Here is a 20,480-nt window from a genome sequence, read left to right on the forward strand (position 1 = left end):
GAGGGGGAGGGTGTTACCTCTTTATTTCAATTCCTTATATACAACACATCTATGTGGCCTTTGTGGGTATGTATTAAGTTGTTAGCCAACAGGTATTATAATGTTGCTATATCCATATTGTATGCATTATAATCAATCCATCTGTTTCGGTAGAATGTTGTGTCCATTACACAGAATGGGGATGAGAGACTGATTAGATGCTAATGACCATGGGGATATATGAGGCTGATACCAGTGAGGGGCTAATTAGGAGGCGTAATGATACCTACATGGTTAGTGTAATCTGTCAGGAACTCAGGTCTAGTCAGCTTGACAATGTCTGTACAAGTCAGTCTGTATTTGGGAGAAAAAATGTAAAACATGGCATGAAGCACCATTTCATTGATTTCCATCATTTCTTAAAGGTGTATTATCCTAAAGATCAAGTTTTGATAACAGAAACATTTATTTGAAGTTTTAGTGATATTAAAAATTCTTGATGAAGCTTACAATACTTTCTGTTTTGGAGGTGTTGTAACACCTAGTGTTAATACATGTTGGAGGATAAATGATGAGAATATCGGGATTATACATTAAAAAAAAAATCACTGGAGGAAGAAATTTAACCATACAGTAAAATCACTGGAGTCAGAAAGAGATTCAAGCATACAGTAAAATCACTGGAGTTGGGAAGAGATTCAACCGTACAGTAAAATCACTGGAGTCAGAAAGAGATTCAAGCATACAGTAAAATCACTAGAGTCAGAAAGCGATTCAACCATACAGTAAAATCACTGGAGTGGGGAAGAGATTCAACCGTACAGTAAAATCACTGGAGTGGGGAAGAGATTCAACCGTACAGTAAAATCACTGGAGTCAGGAAGAGATTCAACCGTACAGTAAAATCATATTCACCATCACATAATGTGGAAAATCTAAGTCATATTCAGCTTTGGGCGATGGACACTGAATAATTTGGTAAGGCAAACTCATACAGTATTTAAGATCAAATTACAAATGTCAACTTATAATGACGTCAAGCGTTATGTTGCATTTCAACTCTGATGAAACTGAATAACAATGTAAAGCAAAATCTATTGTTTTTAAATATCATTGATGTTAACTGGGAAAGCTAATTCTTTTAGGTCATATTTCGACAATGGATACTGAATATCTAATTTTCATGTTATGTAAATATCTATAGTACGGCAAAATCAAATTACAAATATCTATAGTACGGCAAAATCAAATTAGGTCACTTAATTATGTATACCTCTCGTAACAGGTACTCAGTTTTATCCTGCAACTGCCACCGCATTGCCGGAAAACACCCGCCGTATATATTTTTGCTGTATACGGCAGTGACGGAAAACAGCTGTATTTTGGAATCTTAGCACGTGCGTCAGTTCGACTGATCTACTTCAAAGTGAAACTACGTTTAAAAGGCAAACATATTTCTGTCATTTTTGACACCGTTTCACTTCAAAATGATTATTTTTGATGATTATTTTTATGAATTTTGCAGGATAAATAGAATACATGGTCAGTGTCTTAAAATATAAGGCTCGCCACTTTTGTCTTTCTTTACCCTCGCCAAAATACAGCATATATTTTAAGACACTGACCATGTATTCTCTATATATGTTAAGGTCGTCATCAAATTATCATTGATAGTTTATGATATGAATGCTATATCTTATTTAGGTGTTAATTTTCTACTGTTATCAGAATATTTTCTACTGTAATCAGAATATTTTCTACTGTTATCAGAATATTTTTGGATGTATTTGATAATGTGATGTGAATTATTTTGTTAAGAATTGCCTGTTACATATATTGACGACCATCATTTTGGTAGGAATCTGTTGATGCTGGTTTTCCTGGTGTAGTGAGGAGGTCCTGTTGTATGAGAAAAAACTAACCATATACTCAAACAGTGTAAAATTTCTCATGTGTTTCAAAAATTCCTGAGTATTTAAACACTTTTTCTCATTAGTAAAACATCTGCAAGTTCAATTTTCTTTGTAAGGGAAAACCAAGAATATATAAAGAATTTTCAGAACATGGGAAAATGACACCAGAACCTAAACACTGGGAAAGTATAGAGTCAAATCTGTGTAAACATTGGTCAGTTAGTGGCCAAAGGGCTCAAATGGTCATCTAAGTCCAGCTGATGATGGTTAACATGTGTGTAGGCCATTCCCAGGATAGGGTTTAGAAATCCTTGATAATAAACATTGATAAATAATCTGATCAAAGTTTCTATAAGGGGAGGGGAAAAGCAAGGACCTATAGATTTTTCAATTCAACAATTTTATTTTACAAACTGTTATAACACAAGCAGATTTGACAAAAGGCATAGCCTATACATTGGTCCTCTCCTTATTTGTTTTGGTAGATGGATGAAATAATAGAATTTATTTAAAAGAAACTATCAATAACACAAACCCATCATATCTTCAATCGAGCAGGAACCTCAGTGGTCTAGTTGTGTGTTCTAACCATCTTGGATACTAATCATATTTAGTTAATGGCCATTGACCCAGACATGTTTTACTTTGGTAACACCTAGATATATAAGGAAGAAAACTGTGTCAAACTACTTAGGTTCCAGTAGACCCTTGAGAGAATGTTTTGGATTTCCAAAATAAGCTTCTCGAATCTTGGGTTTAAATGGTCTATTTGTCATATCTTCTGGTAATTTGACTTCTGAAATTGCTAAAAGTCAAGGTCAGAAGGAAGCATTTTCTTGTCATCCTTGTGCTTTTAACTCTGATTTTGATTTATATATGCCCCATCTTATCCTCCTCACTGTGGATAAAAGAACAATTCATGTATCAAGGACTTGTCAGTGATCTGTACCATAATTGTGAGTAATAGATGACATTCTATAAAAAATACTGTAGGTCTGCTCCATGGAGTTTTATCAGCATTAATATTCCTTTCATTTACTTAAGAATTTCCATAGGACAACATTATTGGAATTCAGGGAAAGTTTGAAATATTAAAGAATTTTCTGAAAGTAAGAAATGTTGATGGCACTGAGACTGGAAACAAATATAAAGGTTGATTTTCTCTTCCCCCTGAACTGGTGACAGTATATACCAGCGATCCTACGGTCAGACCTGTGAGTAGGGGAGGTAATCTAGTGTTTATCCACCAGATGGAGCTGCTATATCAGGGTCAGTGACTCTGATAAAGGTTTGTTGTGTGGACCAATTATTAGGTAGTACCAGTATACTGGGTTCTGGATAAAACTAGTAGTATAGGGTTTTTATATCTGGACAGAGATAAACTTTGTGGACCAGAACAGTGTGATATATATATATAGCTGTTTGGTGTCATGTTGTTTTGATATGGTAATTAATCAACAGTACGTCTTTGGTAAATAAATAGCGAAAAGAAAAAAAAGTACTTTGACATTGGAAATTACTTTAATATTGGAATTATATGATAATGTTATGTGGTTTTTAGAAGATAATATGACAGCAATGAAATAATATGGTTTATACAATGAGATGATATGTTGATAACAATAAGATAATATGGTTGATTAAACAACTAGATACAATGTAACATGGTTAAGTCTGACGTGACAATTAATGCTTTGCTATGATACCATAACTAATACTGTTTTATAATATAAATAACGATAGTTACTATGGTGAAACCTGCTATTATACTGTAAAATGACACAATTCACTATAAATTTATTCACTGTACGATATAGCCTCATTTTCTGTGGTGTACTCGTAAGATACCGAAAAATCAATAGCATCATTGGTCATTGACGGTCCAGTTGGACTGGACAGAGGGACATTGACCATTGACCCTCGACCCTTGTCAATCTCCTGACCAAGAGGAAACATTGATACATACGTCTTTACTTACATCTCAGCTGAGGTCGATACCTTGTGAATAAGATTGGAATTGATTCCAAAAAGAAGGATCAGCTTCCCTAGCAAGGAAAGTGTTCCTGTGACCCAGATCTAGGGGTCGAGAATTAAGTGAAATTTTTCCGAATTGGGAACCTGGAGAAATGGCTTGTCTATAGGCAGTGTGTGTTGTGGAAGAGTTTTCAGAGGAATATCATATGTGGGTATTTAATATGCTGGTAGAAAATCTATAACAGGTCTTAAAAACACACACACACACGGAGATTGTATTCCCTGATCTAGGCAGACATTTCAGAGATGGCTGTGTATTTCTGTACTCTATAGTTTGAGAACATATATGGATTGATTGGTGTAGCGAGATATTACTGTATTCCTGGAGAATATTGTGAATCTACGACAATCTAGATCAACAGCTTAGTGAAGACTTCCTAGGAACGGTTTATAACCTTACGCATAGCTATATTCTCAAAGTTTGGATTCAATGGAAGAAAACCCTACATAGTCATCTTAATTCAGATGTCCCCGATGGGAACGGGGACGACTTTTATAATACTTACCGATCACAAGTGTTACTGTGGCTCTTAGTAGTGAGGATAATATTTATGGAAATGATTCCTTTGATTCAACGCTGGCAACGGATACGGAAGAGCATTTCAGGTGGAAGAAGCATTTTATATCCAAACCGGTTTTCTGATGTGGAACAAAAATAAGGACCATAGAATATGTCCGTAGAGTGATGCTACAAACGAAATATCTTAATTTTTGTTCACTAGTAAATATTTTGATCAGATGGCGATCACAACATATCTGTCACTCAGTTTACTTTGGATACAAAGATTGGATGTTGCTGAAATATATTTAGAGCTGTACCATGATCCGATGGAAACTTAAGGGAAAGTGGTGTAATAATGTGGAGGATTGTTAACATTGAGTCTAATTGGATAATATCATATAAACCATTTCTATCTCAAGTTAGTTACTGTCATCCGTGATCATGGTGCTACTGAAAACATCACAAAGGTTTTCTTTGGTGAATATGGATGGCGTTTCCTTGGAAACAGATAATTTTATGATGACAAAATATTGGAGAATTTTTACTCGACTTGCTGGTTTACGCTTTCGTTTCCTGCAAGAGAATGGTTTTATATTCTGGAGTGGTGGTAGTGAAGTCCATCAGTTTATATCTGCCATTGATTCCGGATAGAAACATTAATGTTGCCTCTCAACAGACCGTCTAATACTCCGGGATCTAAACCACGTCAGACCAGAAGACTGGTGTATAAAAACGGCCACTATTACCTCATGTGTATTCAAATGTTACATGCTGAAGAGATGTGCTGCTCAAACAAAGTACGTCCATTTACAGTTACACATAAAATATTGACACCTCCTTCAGATTGATTATCTATCCAAATAATGTTGAGTCAAGTTTTGTTTTGTTTTTAATTATGTAATTCTTTCAACATGACAGAGCGTTATATACTGGGCTAGGGGAATTAAGAATGTTGAACATATAAATAAGACATTAAATGGGCATATTGGCCAGCCATACGGGCTTGGATGCATTTTGGAATGACTTTTCTATCAATATTAATTTTTTCTATGGTGTTGCTTTTTTAGTGGAGACAAATATTATATCGTCATTCATCGTTTCACTTTCAAATTTTGCATTTAGATCCGTTGCTCAAAAAATATCTTTCCAAATTTAACCAGAATTGATATATAGTTCGATCACATAGTGGATATCTCAACACAGCCTTCATTTATCGAATAATTCCATCCAGAATTTATGGTCCAGTGACTCGGGAAATTTGGGATGCTGGAAATTGCAGAGTAATATTTTGGTCAATGATTTTGTAAAACATGTGCAACTACAATACTATGGCCCTAAAATTTGATCACTACATTAAAGTTGTCACGGCGAAATGTTCATTATATCTAAACAGGATTTCTCCAGAATTACTATTGGAAATTGCTTTGTAGAGGCAGTAACTAGAAATGGTTGCACTGTTTCAATGTTGTTTCTCACACAAGATATTTTCAGTAAAATCCTGAAACAACCCATTTATGGAAACAGACTAAATATACAAATTGGTAGGAAACTAAGCCGCCTGTTTGTATGGTAGGGGGCCACTCCTAGGTCGGTAACCTACAACTCCGAGGACCAGCAGATATTGATTCTAACTTCAGACTGTGCCACAGAGAGATGGCTTGATGACCAAGCTGTCTTGGGCTCCAGACGAAAACTATACCCTCATTATCTGCCAAACTTGTTTTTGTAGTGTAGTAAATGTGCGAGACACGTGTTAGGGAAGATTTCTGGTTTTATGTGTCAATATATCTTGTCCAGAAATCGGTTATAGAATGCAATGAACACGTTTGAGGTGTAAAATTTTGAGTTCCCCAGAGGTTTGTAATCTGAATTTCAGAAAAAAAAATTATTGGTAGATATGAAATATTACCTTTTTTTTTTTTTTATAAATATCTAACTCAGAACAATGTGCCTGTTTTTTTGGTTGTTTTTTTTAAATTATTAAAAAGTTGTGGTATGAATCCAGGGAAGCTATGAAATAAATATAATTGGCTTTTTGCCAGAGACATGTTGACATATTTACTTTTAGTTACACAGTGGACCCGTACTGACAAGAGACTGATTGTTTTGTACTAAACTAAAATAATTAATGATATTGATAAACACTGTGTATTCTCCCGAGTCTATTCGGTGATAATATCAATCGAAGGACATTGTTTCATGCAGAATTATTTTTTGAGATATTTTTTTTCTGCTCCAAAACGTCTAGGTTGGATTGAATGGTTATAGTTTCTCTCCCTGCTACAACTGTGTTAATTAATTGATAACAAACTTTTCTGCCACTGAACAACAATAAAGGGTGTCAACCTCCTGTTGAATTGGTTTCCCTCTTTAGGTTGGTGAAGGTGTCCTGTTGAATTGGTAGCCCTCTTTAGGTTGGTGAAGGTGTTCTGTTGAATTGGTATCCCTCTTTAGGTTGGTGAAGGTGTCTTGTTGAATTGGTATCCCTCTTTAGGTTGGTGAAGGTGTCCTGTTGAATTGGTTTTCCTCTTTAGGTTGGTGAAGGTGTCCTGTTGAATTGGTAGCCCTCTTTAGGTTGGTGAAGGTGTCCTGTTGATTTGGTTTTCCTCTTTAGGTTGGTGAAGGTGTCCTGTTGAATTGGTGTCCCTCTTTATGTTGGTGAAGGTGTCCTGTTGATTTGGTTTCTCTCTTTAGGTTGGTGAAGGTGTCCTGTTGAATTGGCATCCCTCTTTAGTTTGGTGAAGGTGTCATGTTGAATTGGTTTCTCTCTTTAGGTTGGTGAAGGTGTCCTGTTGATTTGGCATCCCTCTTTAGTTTGGTGAAGGTGTCATGTTGAATTGGTATCCCTCTTTAGTTTGGTGAAGGTGACCTGTTGAATTGGTAACCCTCTTTAGGTTGGTGAAGGTGACCTGTTGAATTGGTAACCCTCTTGAGGTTGGTGAAGGTGTTCTGTTGAATTGGTAACCCTCTTTAGGTTGGTGAAGGTGTCCTGTTTAATTGGTTTCCCTCTTTAGGTTGGTGAAGGTGTCCTGTTTAATTGGTTTCCCTCTTTAGGTTGGTGAAGGTGTCCTGTTTAATTGGTTTCCCTCTTTAGGTTGGTGAAGGTGTCCTGTTTAATTGGTTTCCCTCTTTAGGTTGGTGAAGGTGTCCTGTTTAATTGGTATCCCTCTTTAGTTTGGTGAAGGTGTCCTGTTGAATTGGTAGCCCTCTTTAGTTTGGTGAAGGTGTCCTGTTTAATTGGTATCCCTCTTTAGTTTGATGAAGGTGTCATGTTGAATTGGTATCCCTCTTATTTTGGTGAAGGTGTCCCGTTGAATTGGTATCCCTCTTTAGTTTGGTGAAGGTGTCCCGTTGAATTGGTATCCCTCTTTAGGTTGGTGAAGGTGTCATGTTGAATTGGTAGCCCTCTTTAGTTTGGTGAAGGTGTCCCGTTGAATTGGTATCCCTCTTTAGTTTGGTGAAGGTGTCCTGTTTAATTGGTATCCCTCTTTAGTTTGGTGAAGGTGTCCTGTTTAATTGGTATCCCTCTTTAGTTTGGTGAAGGTGTCCCGTTGAATTGGTAACCCTCTTTAGGTTGGTGAAGGTGTCCTGTTTAATTGGTATCCCTCTTATTTTGGTGAAGGTGTCCCGTTGAATTGGTAACCCTCTTTAGTTTGGTGAAGGTGTCCCGTTGAATTGGTAACCCTCTTTAGGTTGGTGAAGGTGTCCTGTTTAATTGGTATCCCTCTTTAGGTTGGTGAAGGTGTCCTGTTTAATTGGTATCCCTCTTTAGTTTGGTGAAGGTGTCCTGTTTAATTGGTATCCCTCTTTAGTTTGGTGAAGGTGTCCCGTTGAATTGGTATCCCTCTTTAGTTTGGTGAAGGTGTCCCGTTGAATTGGTATCCCTCTTTAGTTTGGTGAAGGTGTCCTGTTTAATTGGTATCCCTCTTTAGTTTGGTGAAGGTGTCCTGTTTAATTGGTATCCCTCTTTAGTTTGGTGAAGGTGTCCTGTTTAATTGGTATCCCTCTTTAGTTTGGTGAAGGTGTCCCGTTGAATTGGTATCCCTCTTTAGTTTGATGAAGGTGTCATGTTGAATTGGTATCCCTCTTTAGTTTGGTGAAGGTGCCCTGTTGAATTGGTAACCCTCTTTAGGTTGGTGAAGGTATCCTGTTGAATTGGTAACCCTCTTTAGTTTGGTGAAGGTGTCCTGTTTAATTGGTATCCCTCTTTAGTTTGGTGAAGGTGTCCTGTTGAATTGGTATCCCTCTTTAGGTTGGTGAAGGTGTCCCGTTGAATTGGTATCCCTCTTTAGTTTGGTGAAGGTGTCCTGTTTAATTGGTATCCCTCTTTAGTTTGATGAAGGTGTCATGTTGAATTGGTAACCTTATTTAGGTTGGTGAAGGTGTCATGTTGAATTGGTATCCCTCTTTAGGTTGGTGAAGGTGTCCTGTTGAATTGGTATCCCTCTTTAGGTTGGTGAAGGTATCCTGTTGAATTGGTATCCCTCTTTAGGTTGGTGAAGGTGTCATGTTGAATTGGTATCCCTCTTTAGGTTGGTGAAGGTGTCCTGTTGAATTGGTATCCCTCTTTAGTTTGGTGAAGGTGTCATGTTGAATTGGTTTCCCTCTTTAGGTTGGTGAAGGTGTCCTGTTGAATTGGTTTCCCTCTTTAGGTTGGTGAAGGTGTCATGTTGAATTGGTTTCCCTCTTTAGGTTGGTGAAGGTGTCCTGTTTAATTGGTATCCCTCTTTAGGTTGGTGAAGGTGTCCTGTTTAATTGGTATCCCTCTTTAGTTTGGTGAAGGTGTCCCGTTGAATTGGTATCCCTCTTTAGGTTGGTGAAGGTGTCATGTTGAATTGGTTTCCCTCTTTAGGTTGGTGAAGGTGACCTGTTGAATTGGCGTCCCTCTTTAGGTTGGTGAAGATAGCTGTCAAAGTACAATCTTAACCAATGTTTTATCAATTGCATGTTATATGTGTAATACTGCATGAGGCCTTGAGCAATACAGGCCAAGAAGTGAAGTGAGTTTTAAGGGGTCACTATTTCCATGAAGTATGAATCACAAAGGTCATCTAGTGCATACATTATGTTATCCTCTAGGTCTATCATTTTTGATCTAGACTTACTGGACTAATTAAAATTATGTAATAATATGTAAAACTAACTGGACTATTTAATTATGTAACAATGTATAAAACTTACTGGACTATTTAATTATGTAACAATCTTACTGGACTATTTTATTATGTAATAATATATAAAACTTACTGGACTATTTAATTATGTAATGATATATAAAACTTACTGGACTATTTAATTATGTAATGATATATAAAACTTACTGGACTATTTAATTATGTAACACTGTATTAAACTTACTGGACTATTTAATTATGTAATGATATATTAAACTTACTGGACTATTTAATTATGTAATAATCTTACTGGACTCTTTAATTATGTAATAATTAATATATAAAACTTACTGGACTATTTAATTACCTAACAATATATACCGATACTTTGTTTAGCTTTGCAATTCTCATCAATTAGCCTCTGCTTATTGAAATTATCACTAAAAATTAAAAATCGAAAGATTTCTTGATGACTTGAGTGTTCCATGTATTACGTACACAGTGATCTGTGTTATTTTGTTATCATCGATGTGTGTTCAGTCTTTAAGGTTGTATAACCTCGGGAGATATTTCCTTTAAGTTTCTAAATGTTTACTGGTCTTGAACTCTGTGACCTCTGATCACTGTTATTGTTTTTACATTGTGATTGACAGCCGGAGTTATCTCGCTGATAATGGCCAAATCATCTGCTAATTGTCACCAGACTCTGTAACATGCAACTTTGTCATATCGTAGTCAAAACAAAATTACTGGTAAAATGGCAACTGTAACTTAAAGCATCGCAGTCAAAATAAATTCAGACTAAATGGCATGTCATATGCTAATCTGTTGTTACATAAAAACACTTCTCTCCCGAGTCACGTTCTCACGTTTACATCACAGCACGTTTACATCACAGCACGGTTCAATCTCGCAATCTGTCAAATCTGTCCCAAGCCTAATACACAAGCATTCATGCATTTATTTGCATGGTAATGTTTTAAGTCCTCGGGCTGGAATGCAGTGGGGAGATTTTATTGTTTCCAAATTATATTACTGAGACAGATACGGATGAGTTCAGAGTTGCTCAACATAAATTTGATCAGGCAAAGCAAATATATCATTTGTTTTTAAGTAGAAACATTTTCTTATCTTATCTGTTAAAGTCATGTTTAATTAACAAAGTACACATATTTTATTTGTGTAACTGCTAGAATAATAAAAGATTATTTTAAAAAAAAAGTAATTAAAGTTTGATATCAAAACCGTAAACATATCTTGCATGTGTCATCATCAGTTGGGCTCCAATCAGCAGTTAGAGGTGCTTAAGACCTGGTCACCCTTAACCTGAAGTGTAAAGTGAAGATTTATGGAAACAAAAACAATGTTAACTGATATCAATTTACTCAATGATAGCTGTAGATTTACGATACCTATTTATTTTGTTGTCATGGTAACACATGACCTTGGATTTATATTCTTTAATTTGATTGGTTGATGGATGGTTTTGTGCCAGATTGCCATGCAGACTTAGATGTTTGTGTCAATTTGGTGGTGCTTTGGAGCATGGTCATTAGATTGCGAACCGTTGACCCCCAGCTTCCCCTGAGTCTGTCATGGTACTGAGCCATTGACTTCCAGCTCCCCAGAGTCTGCCACGGTACTGAGCCATTGACTTCCAGCTCCCCTGAGTATGTCATGGTACTGAGCCATTGACTCCAAGCTCCTCTGAGTCTGTCATGGTACTGAGTCATTGACTACCAGCTCCCCAGAGTATGTCATGGTACTGAGCTATTGACTTCCAGCTCCCTTGAATCTGCTGTGGTACTGAGACGTTGATTCTGAGCTCCCCTGAGTTTGTTTTGGTACTGAGCCATTGAGCCTATGTGGTAGCATACATTGACTCCCAGTTCTCCGAGGTCAGCTACTGTACAAATAGCATACAGTTCTTTGTAGTTATATTATGACTATTATTTTGTGTATAATTTAAATCTGCAAATTATGGAATGGAACTCCTTGTTGCCATTTTCTATCACATGTTCCTATACTGGAGAATAATTTGGCTATGAAGTGATATTTTTGGTTTTTCTGATTGATTATCTTCATCTGAATTATTCAGTCAAGTTAGCGTTACCACACATTGCTATGGCTCATAGGATTTCAATAATCTACAATTCTAAACAGTGCAATAAGTAGTCCCAGAATTACTTTGCATGTTTAGTTTCCAGTTCTACATAATATTCTACTTTCAAACTATTAGGCTGAACTTTACGATGTCTAGATCATATATCAAATAACCTTCTCTAGGCCGGGCCAATCAACTGTTTCCTGCTCAGTGTACATCACAATAACGTCACATGCTCAGTATACATCACAATAACATCACAATAATGTCACATGCTCAGTATACATCACCATAATGTCACAATGTTAAAATATGCTACTCCTGTCCTGAATTGGTAAAGTAATCTGCACCAACTCTGTTCACAGTATACATCACAGTAATGTCACATTTTAATACGAGAAAAGCTTGTCTGTGTAAAAAGTTGTGTGTTAATACAAGAAAAGCTTGTCTGTGTAAAAAGATGTGTGTTAATACAAGAAAGGCTTGTCTGTGTAAAAAGTTGTTTGTTAGTATGAGAAAAGCTTGTCTGTGTAAAAAAAATGTCACATGCTCAGTATACATCACAATAATGTCACATGCTCAGTGTACATCAAAATAATGTCACATGCTCAGTATACATCACAATAATGTCACATGCTCAGTATACATCACAATAATGTCACATGCTCAGTATACATCACAATAATGTCACATGCTCAGAATACATCACAATAATGTCACATGCTCAGTATACATCACAATAATGTCACATGCTCAGTATACATCACAATAATGTCACAATAATGTCACATGCTCAGAATACATCACAATAATGCCACATGCTCAGTGTACATCACAATAACCTCACATGCTCAGTGTACATCACAATAACGTCACATGATCAGTGTACGTACGTCACAATAATGTCACATGCTCAGTGTACATCACAATAATGTCACATGCTCAGTATACATCACAATAATGTCACAATAATGTCACATGCTCAGTGTACATCACAATAATGTCACATGCTCAGTGTACATCACAATAATGTCACATGATCAGTGTACATCACAATAATGTCACATGCTCAGTATACATCACAATAATGTCACAATAACGTCACATGCTCAGTGTACATCAGAATAACGTCACATGCTCAGAATACATCACAATAATGTCACATGCTCAGTATACATCACAATAATGTCACATGCTCAGTATACATCACAATAATGTCACATGCTCAGTATACATCACAATAATGTCACATGCTCAGTATACATCACAATAATGTCACATGCTCAGTATACATCACAATAACGTCACATTTAGAATATGCTACTCCTGTCCTGAATCGGTAAAGTAATCTCCACAAACTCTGTTCATAAAGTTGTTTGTTCATACGAGAAAAGCTTGTCTGTGTAAGCTTGTCTGTGTAAAAAAATGTTTGTTAATAGGAGTTGAACATGTCAACATTTGTGATGCTTCAATCATGCAATTGGCTGCTGGAACAGTTTTGGGACACATATTGAAAACAACCCCTATTGTAGATAAAAAACCAGGCAGCAAAATTTTTCAGTAAAATTTTGTTTGATTGTTTCATCCTTTTCACTGCTGTTCAGGAGGTTTTTGACTATATTTGTTGACCTAGCTGGTACAGTTCCAGTTCCATAGGATAGACTTTTAGATTTTTATAGATCCTTTTCCTTTAGGTGTTGAAATCTTTTACATAAGAAATCATTCGTGGTCTACCTATTTTATATGTTAACATAATTTTCACGTATAATCTAAAATTAGATCTGCAATTGCCTTTTTTAATGTGTTTAAATAGTAGCCCCAGGATAGAATTGCACTGTTCTGGCTGGCTTGCCCTGTTACTCAGACGACTCAGACATAGTTATTGTGAGAATTTGTCATTAGCTTTCTGACCTGGTCAGGTCACAAGTGCAGTCATTTTAACTTGAATTAAACTGTTGTGGATATTTATGATAGTTATATAATTTAGCAGTCAGCGGCAGGCTGTAAAAACTATTTTGATAAATGGATTTTTCATGTTGATTCTGATTATGGCCATACATTTCCTAGATTTTAGTGTTCAAGTTTACACTGCTTGGACACGTAAATCTATTAATATAGTCACATTGGCTATTTAATCATGCTCATTTAATTAAGTAGATGTTTAGAATTACTAAGAAATGGAGGTACCATATTAGATATGACACACATGGTCCAGCTTTGAAATTTTTCTATTTTAATGCATATACATTTTGACACTTTAATAAGCAACATCTACATAATTATATATCCAAAAATAAAAGAATGGTCTGTATGATTTACAATTTAAACAAGTATTACATACTAATGTGAATTTGGCTATGATTCTATAAAATCAACTTAATTTTGTTTTTAAAGTATACATTATTAAATAGTCAGAAAGGAATGCATCTTACCATGTGAGCAAAGATGGTATCTATAATTCATGATATTTTCTGACTAGAAAATGGGAGGGAATCTAATTCCTTGGTATTAAGACGATTTGATAAATTATAATCAAACTTCAAATATGAATTGATTTAGGATAATGTTGACCGAGTTATGAGGTGCCTGCCATGACCATTGTGCACCTACTTATACCACTCCTAGGTACGTTAGTACTGACCCGTGTAGCTATAATATGGTATAATGACGTGTGTGGCGACGTAGGTACGTACGCAAGCTATTCCAGGAAATGACTGGACACTCCTACCTTGTATATATACTAGGCCAGTCTAGATTATATGTATTGACCAAGGTCAGCATGGTCACATTGGTCAAGCTTACTGGCCAGTAGTCAGACATGCCAGTCATATTAATACATTCCAGATTTATATCAACTAGATCATAACACATTCTGGGGCCTTTTTGTATGTATATTTATTGTGATCTATTTACATACATCACTGTTTTTTATATGTGTACCTGTAAGGAATGTGATGTCACTCCATGGGACTGACATTCTGGGTCCAGTTAACATACCTGTATAGATTGTGGCATAAGAGTTTTAACTCCATTGGACTGAGATGAAGGGCTACCGAGTTTGTTCAAATGAGTGACCTTGACCTACTTTCAAAGTCATAAGAATCAAATGTGTCAATTAGATCTTTAAATGACTTCTCAATAACCAAGAGGTCCAGGGTCATGGTTATGGACCATTGGCATGCTAGGATGAAGGGATACAAAGCTAATTCAAATGACTAACCATGACCTACTTTGAAGGTCACAGGGGTCAAATGTGTTTAAATCTTAAAAGTCTTTATCAATAACCAAGAGACCTAGTCTAGGTAATGGCATTGTACCAATTGCATATTGTGATGTAGAGCTACCAAGTTTGTTCAAATGAACAACCTTGACCTTTAAAGGTCATGAGGTTTCAAATGTGGTAAAATATATCTTCTTTCCAATAGCCAAGAAGCCTAGGGGTCAAAAGAAGAAACGTTCAGGTCTGCTTTCAAGGTCACCGGTGTGAGATGTGTTAAATGTTAGTTTAAAAGGGAATCATGACCTATCAATATGCATACTTATCAGAACTCGATTAGGCACATGGACCTCTTGTCTTCAATTTCAATTAGCTGCAATTATGGTATATCACATGTTATGTATGTACTGCTTGTGTGTAAGCTGAATGACAGATGTTCATTACATTAAATAAGTTCTGGTTCAAATATGGCAAGTATTATACTCTTAAACACTCACTCCTAGGTTGTGGTTTGGAGATGACCGCACCAATATCATGATGCTATCTCCCAGCTTGTGATGAAAACATGCTTCTCTTTGTTAATGAGTCAGACTTGTGAATCATAATCGCTTTGCAGATCTTTCATAATAACAACAAATCTGTGTTTGTAAGTGACACTCCGTCCAGTAGACATTAATTATAAAACGTCACAGCCCCGACGATGTATATACTCTAAGGCCCAGACAATGAATATTGCATAGCATTTTCCTGAGGCGGAAATCCTAATACCGTTTTGGGAATCCCCGTGTGACAAAAAGATACAAGAAGCAATTACGACAAAGATATCATTTCATGGGCCTCTGAGATTGTCGCACACATTTATACAAATGGAATACAAATGTTTTTTGTTAACATTGCTGGATAATTAAGAAAATATGGTAAATGTCTGTAGGATATATACGTGTTAGTGGAACAAGGAGAATAATTAACATAAAACCCAAGGTTACCATAAAGATAACTGGCTGGTACTTGTATATCAATCTCTAGCATTTTTCAGTGTTTTTGATGTAGGTGACAAATGATAGCATTTCCTTGGTGATAGGGAAATATGGACATTTTAGATGTTTTAAGCTAAGGTCTTGATAACATTAATTTTCTTTGACTTTGAATAAAAAATATTCTGTTTGATCAGTTAAAAAAAAAAATTGGTCAGGAAACGTAGAATTACCTCCCTTAAGCGAAGTCTCTATGTGACACCTAAACAAGTGCAATATATAGGGCATAGGTAAAAGGGCTAGATTACCAGCTGCCCTTATGAAAACTGTAAATCATGAGCATGGACAAGATGTTTTGAGGTGTACTTAGGAGAAAATATGTACAAGGTTGTTTAACGTATTTTGTTTTGTGCTAGATTAATACAGGCCAGCTCATTGTACATTTTTTAAATGATGAATATTAATATAAAATCTATCTTTATTTGTGCTTTAGTGCTTGGAGCCAGGGGATACCGGAACAGTTCGGAGAAGAAACAAAACTGTGGTGACACCTAAGATGGCGATGGAGAGTTTTCGTTTTTCTTTCCTGAATTCTGATGGTAAGTTGTTAAAACTTAGATATGTCTTCTCTACATACATACTGTAGTCCTTAGAAAAAATAGAACAACATAGTAATTGCAAAGTGTGAACAAGTTCCAAAATTAAACCAACAAAATCCTCAAGTTAAATAAAAAAGATCAGTGAAACTATTATGAACGAAGAAAAGATTTTATTGAGAATGGAAATATGATCAGATGTTCCCTTAAAGACAAAAAGCATCTTTTACTTCATTGACCAAAGCCTGTCATGTACTTAATGGGTAAAAACCAGGTAAGGTCAACTTCGCAAAATAAGACCAAGTTATAGGTTGAATCCAAGTAAGGTCAAGTCCTCATTGCAAGATCAGGTTTAAGGTCAAATTCAGATAAGGTTAAATCTTCAAAGTGAGACCTGATCGATCCAAGTAAGGTCAAATCCTCAAAGCAAGACCAGGTCAAATGTTGATTCCAAGTAAGGTGAAACCTTCAATCAAAACCAGGTCAAAGGTCAAATGCAAGTAAAGTCAAATCCACAAAGTGGGACCAGGATATAGGTCAAGTCTTCAAAGCAAGACCAGGTCAAAGGTCAAATTCAAATACGGTCAAGTCCTCGAAGTGAGACAAGGATATAGGTTGAATCTTCCTCAAAGTGTTACCAGGTTATAGGTCAAATCAAAGTAAGGTCAAGTCCTCAAAGTAAGACCAGGGTTGAATACATGTAAGGTCAAGTCCTCAAAGTAAGACCAGCTAGGGTATTAATGATGAAACATCTAGAACCTGATATACAGACAGCATTTCAGACTTGAGTAGTCAAGCCAGCTGTTTTTAGACTTTTACTGTAAATGTATCACTAAAGGCATCAAAGGTTCACTTATTATACTATTAAATGAAACTACCAGTAGTATTGTAAAGGACTACTTTAACAAACCCAATCAAGTATGTTACAGCTCCTCTGATTGGTTGTTAAAGGCCGAGTCTTTTGAATATTGACAAGCCATTGATAATACCTTGCTGGGAATGGTCTCAATGGTACATATATTACTATGAATTTTTCGGAAGACTTCTTGATCAATTGGAAAATGTTTAAATTCAGTTGTTTATGCAATATGCTGTCTACTGGATTACACCGGAATCCTATGTCCGTGTAGATATGTAATCTAATCTAAAAATGGGACCAAGAAAATACGTCCAGAGAAACAAAAGGTACCAATTAGCGAGGATCAAGATAAATATCTCTGGCAATATCTAACACAAATATATATATCTTATAGAAACTAAAACAGTCGTGAATTACATTACACACATGTATAACTTTGTAACGAGATGTAGGTATTCACACAGCTGCTACATGGGTGACATTCTCCTAAGCTCCGCCCATATCCAGACTGTGTGGTCAAGTGTATGTAACCTTAGCCAATGAGATCACTTGTCACAACATGAGCAATTTTTATTGGTAAGGTTTTCCAAAACAACAATACCAATAGTTTGTTCTCTACTGAAGTCAGTGAATTGTTAACAACTTCAGTTCACTAAGATTTGTGAATAAAAAATTGGAAGCAGACATTTTGTTTGGTCTGGATTGATACAACAATGTTCTTATGCACTCAATGTAACGCTTTATCATCATTCAGACAGAAATTTTGTCAGAGCATTCATCTACAGCCCCAATTCATGATTGTGTATAGTGTAGTAAACGTTAAGACTTTATCAAAATGTATCAAGTCCCCGTCCATATACCAACAAACATTTAAATAACCTTGACTTTTCACTAAGTTTCTGCTCATTAAATAGCAATAAATTGTCACACAGAGTTAAAAAGAAGCTTGTTATCTATCAGCTTAAACAAACATTCAAAAGATTCTGAAATATATATGTTTTTTGTGGTAGATGTTGATTTAAGCTATGTAGATATTTCTTTAGTTTCGTAAAGCATGTTTTAAAGTTCAAAAGATAGATTGAACATAGAAACTGTAGTTAAATGCTTTATCAGGCGGAATGGCTCTCTGCTGCAACATAAGTGTTAAGTAGTTTATAACAAATCTCAAAATCATTTTCGACTTTAATGACACATTGAAAGAGTTGTTGAAATTATAGTTCCTCATGTGGTGAAATTCTGGCAGCGTTGGTGCTGGTATTGGTTAATATAAAAGTGATGGCAGTGACCACCATTGGGTGAGTTGGGAAAGGTGGCGGTAGGTAAAATTTCTAATTCAAAGGGGAATCTTAGGGGTTGGAATTTATTCTTAAGGAAAAAATTATCCGTTTTTGGTACAGAATTTGGACTAGATCGGTCTCATTACATTTATAACTAGGATTTATTGTATATGGAAGGAAAATTCATTATACCAAATTGATATCAAGAGATTCCAATGTGCAGTTATCATGAATAGAACATGGAAAGCTCACTGTCTATGGAGAAAAAAACCTATTGTTTTATCAGAAATTTCATTGAAAAATATATCAGATTCCATTTTACATGATTTTTCCACATAAATGAAGACCACACAGAAAGCACATTGGCACATCGCCTTGGTACGTGTCTTCAATATATGGATACATCAGATAGGTTTTGTTCGGCAAAAAAACAAATTGAGTTAAGTGGTGAGATGTATCCTGGATGTGCCATTGATTTTTAGTGTTCTGTTTCCGTGTTCTCTGCATTATGTACAGAGAGTGCTTTTATAGGGGGAGAATTGGAGGAAAAAGGTGTCGGTCGTAAATATATTGATAGACAGTATATACTTTTATAAGTGAAAGAAAGCAGAAAAAATTGTTCGTTGTTAAAAGACTTCTGGACAGTGCTTTTATAGGGTAAAGGAATGTAGAAAAAATACGTCAATCTGAAATAACATAGACAGTAATATAGATAGTGCTTATATAGGGTGAAGTGCTGTATGGAAACAATTGTCAGTCGTTAATACACTAAAGTATGTAAAGTGATTGGACTAATGATGATAAATCACTTCCTCCATTGAAATGTAACTTTGACATCCTTTATTGTATTGGTAGTATGTTTGGGATATTGGTCCATACAGAGTACAGTACAAGGAATGGTCCACCGTTTGAAACAACAGAACCTTTGTCTTAATAGCCACACTTTCTATGTTTTGGGATCTTAATACCCTACCAGTGACAGTTTGTGTTTATTTGGAAGCTGAAAAAAATCGCAGATGGTGATCAGGTAGTCACCAACTACTACAAGGAGACCCTACCTCAAAATGACCTTGACTGTTAATGAGGTGATAAATCCAGCAAACAAACAAACAATCTTGTTAAAAATACAAACTTACAAAATTACATGTTACGGATCAACCTTGAATGTCAGACATGATTCTTTAAGATGTGACTGAGGAAGACTTAGACTATAGATTTGTAACTGGAGGCCAACAAACTCTGACACACGATGAGGAGTTGTTCTGTTAGGTGCCATGTATGTTAATTACAGAATCCTGTACTTAGATCTGTATCCTACACCAAGGTATCTATCAGAACATTGTATTGGATTGTCATATCATAAGGTATGTTATCTTTACTACTCTGACATACCTTATTTCTGTCCGAAGGGTCAAGTGAGCTGATGCTATGGTGTAGTGTTCATCTTCTGTCTAGCCTCAACTTTTCCTTTAAAGAACTTCTTCTTGATAACCAAATGTCCAAGAATCAAGATATCTGCCTGACAATTAGTTTATGAAAAAACATGACCTTGACCCATATTTGAGGTCACAGTGGTCTAAATTGTAGAAACACTTAAACAACTTCTTTTTAATAACCAGAGCTTAAGAATCAAGAAATTTGCTGGTAGGCTTCTGGAATTAACCCCAATTAGGTTTGCAAAAAGAAATAACGTTGACCCATATTTTAGGTCACAGGAGGCCAAATTATATTGAAAACTTTACACAGCTTCTCAATAACCAAAGTCCTAGAATCAAAATATCTAGCTGGTAGGCTCCTGGGATATAAGGCTTTTTGAAAAGAAATGACCTTGGCCCATATTTAATGTTAAATGAGTCGCTTTCTAAATCTCTAAAGTAACTCCTTTACTACTCATCCTATGGTGTGGGGCGT

General features: G+C 35.8%; 1 protein-coding gene across 4 annotated transcripts in view; it reads left to right on the forward strand.

Moving 5' to 3' along the window:
* LOC117343126 (ras-associated and pleckstrin homology domains-containing protein 1-like) overlaps positions 1-20,480 on the forward strand; it is a 182,162-nt gene that overhangs the window by 104,922 nt on the left and 56,760 nt on the right. For all 4 annotated transcript variants that reach the window (XM_033905440.1, XM_033905438.1, XM_033905441.1 and 1 more), the window contains one exon: positions 16,331-16,436. In XM_033905440.1, the coding sequence (XP_033761331.1) occupies positions 16,331-16,436 (106 nt within the window). The remainder of the gene's footprint in view (positions 1-16,330; positions 16,437-20,480) is intronic.

This window comes from Pecten maximus, chromosome 15 (assembly GCF_902652985.1).
Source record: "Pecten maximus chromosome 15, xPecMax1.1, whole genome shotgun sequence".
In the NCBI taxonomy this organism is placed as follows: Eukaryota; Metazoa; Mollusca; class Bivalvia; order Pectinida; family Pectinidae; genus Pecten; species Pecten maximus.